Below are 9,530 nucleotides of genomic sequence, written 5' to 3'. Positions count from 1 at the left end.
ATCTATCTATCTATCTATCTATCTATCTATCTATCTATCTATCTATCTATCTATCTATCTATCTATCTAGGAGAGGCAATGCAGGTACAAGGGATTTACCTGCAAGTCAATAGTGGCAGCACGTGGCATCCTGATGTTTGCAGTAAAGCCTTCAGGGAGGTAAAGTCCAGTGCTCACCCATACAGTAACATCTGAAGAGAAACATAATAATGTATGTAATTATTCTACCCTGATACCCTCATTCTCCTTACCTCACCCACTTCTCCTACATCAACTCTCTGACCTCTACCCCCAGTACCCTACTACAGTCCTCACATTCCTTTCTAAAGTACAGATATTCCCAAGAGCTTTTCTGTCCCCTTTCTAGAGCCCCATATTTCCTTCTGGAGCCTTCACATTTCCTCCAAAAGACTTGCTATCCTCTCTTTAAATACCAGATTGCCCAACCCTTTCACGACTTTCTTACACTCTAACTACCCCCAATAATTCAAACCCCATCACCTGAAAGAGATAGGCTCTTATCACACCTGAAATCCTGTACTGTCCTACTGGATTTATCCAGCCCATTCTTTCCCAACTATCCATTGGCCCTCATCCTCCATCTTTACCTGGACTGGTACTATTGATCTCCATGGTGACAGGGGGTCCTAGGGAGTACAGTTGGGAAGGGCAAGTCCCATTACTAGCTCTGTGGACCAGTGAAAAGCAATCAGTCCCACTTTGAGCAAGCTCAGTGGCCACACAGAGCAGGGTGGCCTCAAAGGAATTGCTGTGCACAGGATGATCTTTGCTGACATTGGGGAGACCAGTTTGTTTGAGCACCTTCCTCAGGAATCTATGTAGGGAGGCATAGGCAGGGATTCCTTCTGCAGGAATCTTCAGGAAGGCCCCACAGTCCTTCCTTAGCTTCGACTGCCAGCCTTCTGCCAAGAACTTGCTTCCTTTTACTTCCTCCTGGAACTGAGACAAAGCTGAGCGGAAGTGATAGATCCCTTTACCAGGCACAAGGACAGGAAATCGGCCACTTTCTAGGTAACAATCGAGGATGCTAAGGCCCAAGGGGTTGAGGATGTGGTTCCCAGGATAATCAGCCACAGCAGCCTTGCCAGGATTCTGGGAGGCCCACCACCAGGCTTGGCCCCCAATCAGTAACCCTCCACCCTCTGCCACAAACTCATGCAGTTTCCTGGCCTCTTGGTCACTGTAGGCTGAACAGCAGTAAACACTCAAACCAGTGGTCAGATGGGATTCTAGGCTGCATTCCAGGCCTTTTTCAGACACCAGGGAACAGAGTTTTTTAAGATTAGGGTTAACCCCAATTCTGCCTGCTTGTCCCCCTGCCAGCCAGGTAATAGCATTGCAGAGAAAAGGGCCCAGCTTGGGGGCACAGAGCATGGCCTCATGAGCAGCAAGCACCACTCTGCCCCGGCCATAGTGAGCAGCTGCCAGAAAGCAACCAAGGGAAGAGTCTAGACCAAGAGGGAAGGCCAAGGCTCCATGAACCAGAAGCTGAGAAGGCACTCCACCAGTATTGATATCCAGTTCTGTTATGCCATCCAGGAGCTGTCGTTGGTCCTGAGAGAGGTCCTCCCCAAACCTGAAAATGAACCATTTTTTCCAATTAGTGACTGAAGGAATGATGTGGAACAGGGGAGATGGGAATATTTCTGCAAAAGCACAATAATCAGTTATTCTATATGACCCCTATTTCCTGTGCCCATTATATTCAGGGGCCTACTCAGACACAATCATAGACTCTGAGAGATGCAAACAACCTCCAAATTGATCTAATAACAGCCACACCAGAAGCATGACACCCTCTATAATCAAAAGAAGTCATCCAACCACTGCTTGAACTCACCATGCCCTGAAACAGATCATTGACTTTCTGGGCAGTGGCAACTATTATGATAGGCTCCCTTTACTGAGTCATCCCCAATGGTTACAGAGATTGGGGGTGCAAAAGTGACAGAGGGCTACCACTATTGACTTGCATACAGAATTGCACACTGAAGAAGCAAAACTATCTGGATAGTGACCAGGCTAGCAGATGATGTTTTCTGGGGTGACAGGTATGATGTCATGCATCCAGCCAGACAGTATGATAAACTTTGTATGACATGTGAGGGAACTCAATGTATTATGTGCCCACATAAAATAATAATTAATAATAGCAGCATTTATAAAGAAAAAAAGAAAGGTTTCCTTACAATGAAATGAAATTTTATTCCATATAATTTCTACTGTTGTTCCTGGTTCTGTCCTTTGAGACTAAGAAAATAGATTGCCTTCTTCATATGAGAATTCTTCAGTTACCTGAAGAAAATTATCAAGCTATTATGTTTCCCCTTTTACTTCTCTATACTAAACATTATTACTTCCTTTAACTTATAACCATGTGGTATGTTTTCCTGTGTATTCTTCTTCACGGTCACCCTCCTTTGGGAATTTATACCATCTTCCCACTTCTTTCTGCATCAGTACATTCAAGTCTTCCCAGATTACTTGAAGCCATTTTTTTCCATCATTTCTAATAGCTCATAGTATTGAACCACAGAAGGTATTTTCAGCCACTTTTTTTCTTTTAGAGAAATGGGCAAAGTAAGGATTAGTATATTTAAAAACGTGTTTCATTTATCCTTCCACAGAAGTTCTTTATTATGTCATGGAGGTGACTAAGTTCTTGTTCACTATGTCAGTGTAGAAGAGGTTCTAAAAGGTTCTATTAAGCCTGAAAGGAAGGCTCTTTCATTGATCCAAAGATTAGTTCACTAAGAAAAATCAACTCAATTGTCCACAAAGTGATGATTTCTTTTTGTACATGACCTAGATAAAAATACAAAGCAGTCCTCAAGCTTTTGTGTCTCACCTCTACTTCTCTACGAGTGAAAGAGCTGTGTTAAAGGTGGCAAAAGAGACTGATAATCACATTGTCCTCAGTGTATCTTAATGAATACTTATTCATCTAAATGTTGGTTGTCCTAATATGTTCTACTGTTCAAAAACAAAGTTAATACTTATAGAAGAAATAAAGCACATTAATATTAAAATTATTATTATTAATAAAAACAAAAAAAGCTTAACATAAATGGGTAGGCAACTCTCAATTTCTTCTTAGAGAAGGCAAGTAGAGCAGTTTGGTTTGTGTCCAAAGTTAACAAGAAACATTATTTCATGGGACATTTGGTCATCTCACCTTGCTCATCCATAATAAGCATAAAAAAACAAATCAGTATAAAAATAGTTCAAAGCATGACACATTAGAATTAGCAGGAACCTTAGAGATTTTGTAGATAAAGAAACCATGGGCTCAGATTAGTTAAGAGACATACCCAAAATACAGTGTTAATATCTAAGGTAGATTCCTAACCTACATCTTCTTACACTAAGTCAAGTGGTCTATCCCCTACACTAACCTGCCTCTTGCAGTACCTACCTTCCTGGATTGTCATGAAGATTAAATGAAATAATATCTGTAAAGCACTTAACAAAGTGCCTAGAACTTAGTAGGCACTTAATAATTTCTTGTTCCATCTACACCTAGAATATCTTGTTGATTTACCAGTCTACTGATCCTATCAAAAAAGAAATAAAGTTAATCTGGCAAAATCTGTTCTTGATTAAGCCATACTAGGTCTTTAAAGTCATCAATACTATGCCTAGATACTCATCATTTGACTTTGTGAATATATATTAACCATCCTGTTGATAAAATAGTCTAGAATTTGACAAGGAATTCAAATCAAGCTCACTGGCCCATATAGTTTGTAAACTCCACACTCTTCCCTTTTCTGAACATCAAAATAAATCGTTTTCATGTCCTATAGGGCTCTTTCCTGTTCTTCCCAATCTTTTATTCAAAGATCCTTGTCAATAGTTCAGTAATCATATTTGCTGGCATTTTCAGTACCTAGATGTAAAGTTCATCTGGGCCTAGTGACTTAAATTCATCATGAACAGAATTACTGTGTCCTTATTCGTCTCTCTATTTAGTCCTCTGTTCCCTTTTCCAAAATGGACACTGATGTTCATATGGTAATAATCCCATGGTTCTTCCTCTAACCAAATATAAACTACTGATGATGGATTTTCAATAGTTCTGTCTGTCCATAGCATTCCTGTCACCTGACAATACAAATGAGACTTACTCTTCTCAAAATGTCTAGTTCTATTTCTGTTTCATTAAGGGGACTATGTCTATTCTTAATAAATCCTTACTATACCCCTGATACTCACCTGACTGTAAGTGGAATTTTAGGTACTTTCTTAGAGACCTTGAGGAAATCTGTATCTCCATAGGTATCTGTGAAGTACACACCAGCTACACTGGTCACCTGGTTCCCAGGGAAGTTGGACAGAACTTTGTCATGTCCGGGTTCACTTGCCCAGTACCAAGCTTGGCCCCCAATGAGTAAGCCCCCACCATTTTTCACAAACTGAATCATCTCTTTGGCCAAGGTACTATCATAGGCATTGATGCAGTAAACTCCTAGGGAGTCCTCAAGGTCATTCACGGTCTGCACATTCATCCCAGAATTATAGAGAATGCCAGTGAGAGGTTCCACAGATGTGTGCACTCCAACAGTTCCTCCTGGGCTGCGGTTGAGCCAGCCCACAGCATTGCAAAGAAACAGAGCCAACATGCTATCTTGTAGGTAGTCCTCATGGGACATGACTACCATTCGGCCCTGGCCATAATGGGAGGCAGCGATGAGGACCTGGCCATTCTTATTCACCAATACTGGGAAGGGAGCTTCACCAATCAGCAACAGCTCACAAGGAATAGGGCGCTTGGGAAAATTCCAACTGTTCAGCCCTCTCACTAGGACTTCAAAATCATCTGATGGAGACATTGTCATTGTTTTCTTTTCTTTTCTTTTTTGCCTGCTGTGGGGAGAGAAGCAAAGTTTCAGATTGATGATATAGCCCTAATCCTGCCCTTCCCTCCACAGAACCTGGCACACAGTAAGTGCTTAATAAATGCTTATATCATTCTGCTCTTAGAATTCCTTGTTGATGTGCCAGTCTCGTAACCCTATCAATAAAGGAAATGAGACTAATTTGACATTATCTGCTCTAGATGAATCCATGTTGTCTCATTTTGGTCATCACTCCCATTTCTAGATGTCCACCATTTAATTTTCTGGACATTCACTAATGATCTTTTAAGGACACATTCTAGATTTTGACTAGGAGTCAGACAGATCATTAGCTAAATAGTATGCTCATTCCATTCACTTCCCTTTTCTTTTGAAAATCAGAAAACATTAGTGCTAATCCACTAGTCCCCTTCCCCCTAAAGGTGCTGGAGAAGAATGATATCAACAGCAGCAGCTCTTTGCTTTGCAGAGATTCATGTGTAGGACTCAAAGAGATTTAAAGACAATAATTCATTTCTTTGACCAGGGAATTTTTCTCTATTCTACAAGTGAGAAAACTGAAGCAAGGGACTCAGCCACAGTAACTAGGGAAGGCAGTACATGTCACCAGAGACTGAATTTTATCCATGTAGTCTCACACTCAGCCAAACACAGATCATCTTCTTCCATGAAGGAGAGGGAAGGAAACAGGCATTTATTAAGTGCCTATCAGGTACCAAGCACTGTGCTAAATGCTTTACAGCTATTTATTTAACTTAATCCTTAAAATAGCCCTGGGAGGGAGGTGTTATTTTTATTTTCTTTTTACAATTCAGGAAGCTGAGGCAAACAGAGATTAAGTGACCCATGAAGGAAAACACAGCTAGTAATGGTCTCAGTCTGTATTTGAACTCAGATCTTTGAGATTCTACACCTAGGCTCAATGTAGTGTACCCCAGAGAAGCTTAGGGGATAAAGGAAAGGACAAGCAGCTCAGAGGGGCTTCTCGTAGTTAACACTCCAGGAAGAATTGAAACTGTGCTGGAAACTCCCTGGTAGGATTCTAGGAAAAGGAAGATTAGAAATAACCAAGCTATGCCAGACTCACTCCCCCACAGGCACTGGAGATGTGCATACCATATATCACATTTCACTCCATTCTTACTCTCTCCTTACCTCCCCTCAATCTGTCTTCTGTCTTACCTGCTCTCCTGAAAATGTTCTCTAAGGGCATCACTGACCTCCCAATTTCCAAATCTCCTGGCCTTTTCTCGCTGATTTCTTGGTAACATCTGCTACTTTTCACCATGTACTTCTTCCTTTTTCTAGGACATTACTCCTCCCCTCCCCCAACCCCCCACTCCTCTCTCTTCGGGTTCTCCTACCACGGAGATAGGGCAGAGATCTGCTGGAAGAATCCTTAAGAGATTATTGAGTCCATCTCTACCCCCTTCTACACTTGGGTCCATTTTACAGAGAATGGATGGAGAATGAGAGGAACCAACTTGCCCAGACTACACAGGAAGGTGTGGCTGACCAGAGTAGCCTTGTTCTTCAGAGTCTAGGCCAGTGTTCTTTTCACTACCCTCTGATTGCTTCTCCAGGAGCCTAGACCCCCAGGGCTAGAAGGAACTTTAGAAGTCATTTAGTATGATTCCTTCATTTTTATAGATAAGAAAGCAGTCATTGAGGGAATTTCCCAGGGTCACACGGAAGTGTGTCATTTTAATTTATTTTCTCTGATTCAAAATCCTCTAATAGTCTCTGTGTTCTTCCCAGCCTGGGAGTCTGAGACTTACCCTTGAACTAGCTGAGTGACTTTGGGAACAGTACAAAATATTCTATGATACTGCTCTGGGAAGGGGGTCTGTTTCAGACTGAAGGGGCAGTAAATATTAGGGGCAAATATAAAGAGAGAGAGACAGGCCCCAAGATCAATGAGTAAACTCCTTTGTCATTTTGGGGGTATAGAGGTTATTCATTATATACATACCCCATTCACAAGCCCCTAGATAACCATCTGCACCCCAAAACTGTTACCTGCTCACTTCCCATCTCGTACACCCAGCCCAGAAAACCAGATTGCTGTCCTTTGGAGGGGCCAGGAGGGAGGGTGGGACCCTTCTGCCCAGAGAAACAGAGAAAGGAGAAAACTCACATTCCAGTCCTTCAGCTTCAGCTCTAGGATCTCAAGGAGAAAGGGGAAGCCTCCTGAGAAGTGAAAAGGAAGGAAAAGGGAAAACAGAGACTTATAGAGCTGAAGGGGGTGTGTCTGAGTCTGCCTTCTCTCCACTTCCTGGTCGGCTTGGCTGCAGGCCTGAGTGAGGTGGAGCTTGCAGGGAGACCAAGCTGCTCCCTGTGCCAGCTTATTTCTAGGCCTCAGACGTCATTCAGGGACTGAGGGGACAAGCAGGGCAAGATTTAAGAAGAAGGGAAGAGACTGACAGAGGGAGGAGAAGGATTAGAGGGAGAGTGAGAGGGGAAAAGAGGATGGAGAGAGGAGAGGAGGGCAAGGGAGAAAGGGTGTGAGGGAGAGGGAGATGGAGAAGGGGAGAGAGGAGGAGAGAAGGGGGAGAGGGAAAAAGAGAGGGAGATGGATAGGGAGAGGAGGGGGAGATGGAGAAGGAGGGGGAGATGAGCAGAAAGAAAGGAAGGGAGAGAGAGAAAGGTGAGGAAGGGGGAGGAGGAGAGAGAAAGAGATGGAGAGGGGGAGGGAAAGGGAAATGGAGAGTGATTAGAATTCCAAAATCTTAACCGTTTTAGGTGTCATGGAGTCCTGATGTGCTCAAGCCAGCTTGGCCTACTGCTAAATTTTTCAGTGTAAACATTTACACCCTGGAAATCAGCAAAGGCTGATAAGCCTTGATTTATTTTGTTGATAATCTAGACTTAACAAAGTAATGGAAAAAATATTAATGCTGATTATATTTAAAAGTGTGTCATTTGTACATTGTTTTACCCCTGAGAACCAGTTGTTAAACAGTTATCATCACACCCCTGCCTTTTAGCACTCTGGTAGTCTAATAGACTACTTCGCCCTTTGGGGAATAATGTTATTAAAAGTATAAATATATGCAAAATTAAATATGATATGAAATAATAATATGTAAAATTAAAAAGAAACCCAACTATATTGAAATAGTTCTAAATATATTAAAAAAGGGGAAAAGAAAGTTCTATGGAAGCCAAGTTAAGAAACCCTGGATTAGACGTTCAACTCTGCTTGCAGAATCAATTAACCTTTTTACGCCTTATTAGTTTCCTCTTCTGTAAAAGAATAGCAATGGTTTAGTGGTTATGTGAGAGCTTACTCACAGTGAAGTTACATCATTTTTTTTAACTCCCTGTTACATTCCTATCTCTTCTCCATACTTTAAACCAGTTCAATCTCTTAAGTAACTCTTGGTTTCCCTGAAATGAGGTAATTTGAAAGAAAACCATTCTAGTCCACTTCTGATTGGGCATTTCCAAATTTGGTGAAAGGAAATACATAATGAAGGATTGGAATTGCTTCATGCCAATTAGTAAACACTTATGAAAGATTGTGAGCTTGCCTCACCAGCTAATGGTGAAGAAGGACAGGTGGAGTTAGGATCAGAACAAGAGAAGCCCAATAGCTTCCACATTTTGCACTCCTTGGCAGACACCATTTGAGCAATGGAGGCAGTGCCCTTCTCATAAGAAAGAATAAAGACCTTTTCTGATCTCAGATTCAAACTCCAAACTTTTTCATCTCACACAGTTATATATATGGCAAAGTGCTTTACATATAGTAGTCAACAATTTAGATTTGTGGTTTCCTGTGCAATTATATATATATTTTCTCTTCTACTATGTTATGGAAATGCTTGTTTTCTTTCTTAGGTTTAGAATAAAAAAAATTTTAAAAATTATTAAGTACCTATTACATTCTGAAATGCTGGAATACTAAGACAATACTAGGGTCTACCTTCAAGAAGCTTACATTGTGGAAAGGATAAAAGATAAAACATGTATATGATAAAATATGTATAGCATTGGAGTTCCTGATGGAGGGGCCCTGTCCTGTTCACCCATTTCAAGGTAGGTATAGATAGTCTTTGGCAGATTCGTGGTTTTAAACTCAAATAGAAATGGCTGCCTGCATGCTTGCATAGTGACTTGGAAAACCACAAATAATCATCATTTATGTTGTATTTATATTTATTTTGTTAAATTTTTTTCCAGTTACATTTTAATCTGATTGGGCAGCACTCCAGAGTTTTGTAGACCTCAAGTTTGACATCTTTGGTAGACCATGATGACTCTGGTGGACCAGGATACCCAAGCAGCAAACTAACAACTACCCAAACAGGTTCAGGGAGAAGAACAGCAAAATGTGACTTATGCAAATATTTCTAAGTTCTCATTACACATGCTAATTTAGTGCTACAGAAACCATAGATATACACTTCTCAATGTATGCAATCAAACTTTACTGATCAAAGTATTCAAGCAGTGCCTTCTAAAAACAGATCACCATCATTCTGACATTTTAAAGGTTCCAAAAGGCTTCTTCTTACTTGACTAGATGAAGTTCTTTTCTGCCCATCTGAATGTTGCTGGTATCTCAGAAGAGAAGGAGACAGAGGGAGAAAAAGAAAAAAGAGGGAGAGAGAGAGAGAGAGAGAGAGAGAGAGAGAGAGAGAGAGA

The 9,530-nt window shown here is 41.2% G+C and overlaps 1 protein-coding gene across 2 annotated transcripts in view; it reads right to left on the bottom strand.

Moving 5' to 3' along the window:
• LOC138156930 (TRPM8 channel-associated factor 2-like) overlaps window positions 1-7,252 on the bottom strand; it is a 34,165-nt gene extending 26,913 nt beyond the window's left edge. The window contains exons 1-4 of one of the 2 annotated variants that reach the window (XM_069082408.1): window positions 7,018-7,252; window positions 4,237-4,887; window positions 609-1,597; window positions 100-191 (exon numbers count right to left, since the gene is read on the bottom strand). In XM_069082408.1, coding sequence (XP_068938509.1) covers window positions 100-191; window positions 609-1,597; window positions 4,237-4,859 — 1,704 coding nt within the window. In that variant the 5' untranslated portion in view covers window positions 4,860-4,887; window positions 7,018-7,252. The remainder of the gene's footprint in view (window positions 1-99; window positions 192-608; window positions 1,598-4,236; window positions 4,888-7,017) is intronic. The other variant, XM_069082411.1, reaches the window with a different exon arrangement.
• Window positions 7,253-9,530: the final 2,278 nt, after the last annotated feature.

The sequence above is a fragment of the Petaurus breviceps genome, unplaced genomic scaffold, assembly GCF_028583685.1.
Source record: "Petaurus breviceps papuanus isolate PSGF00001 unplaced genomic scaffold, PetGlider_PUasm1.0 111, whole genome shotgun sequence".
In the NCBI taxonomy this organism is placed as follows: Eukaryota; Metazoa; Chordata; class Mammalia; order Diprotodontia; family Petauridae; genus Petaurus; species Petaurus breviceps.
This window is presented reverse-complemented; position numbering and strand designations above follow the sequence as displayed.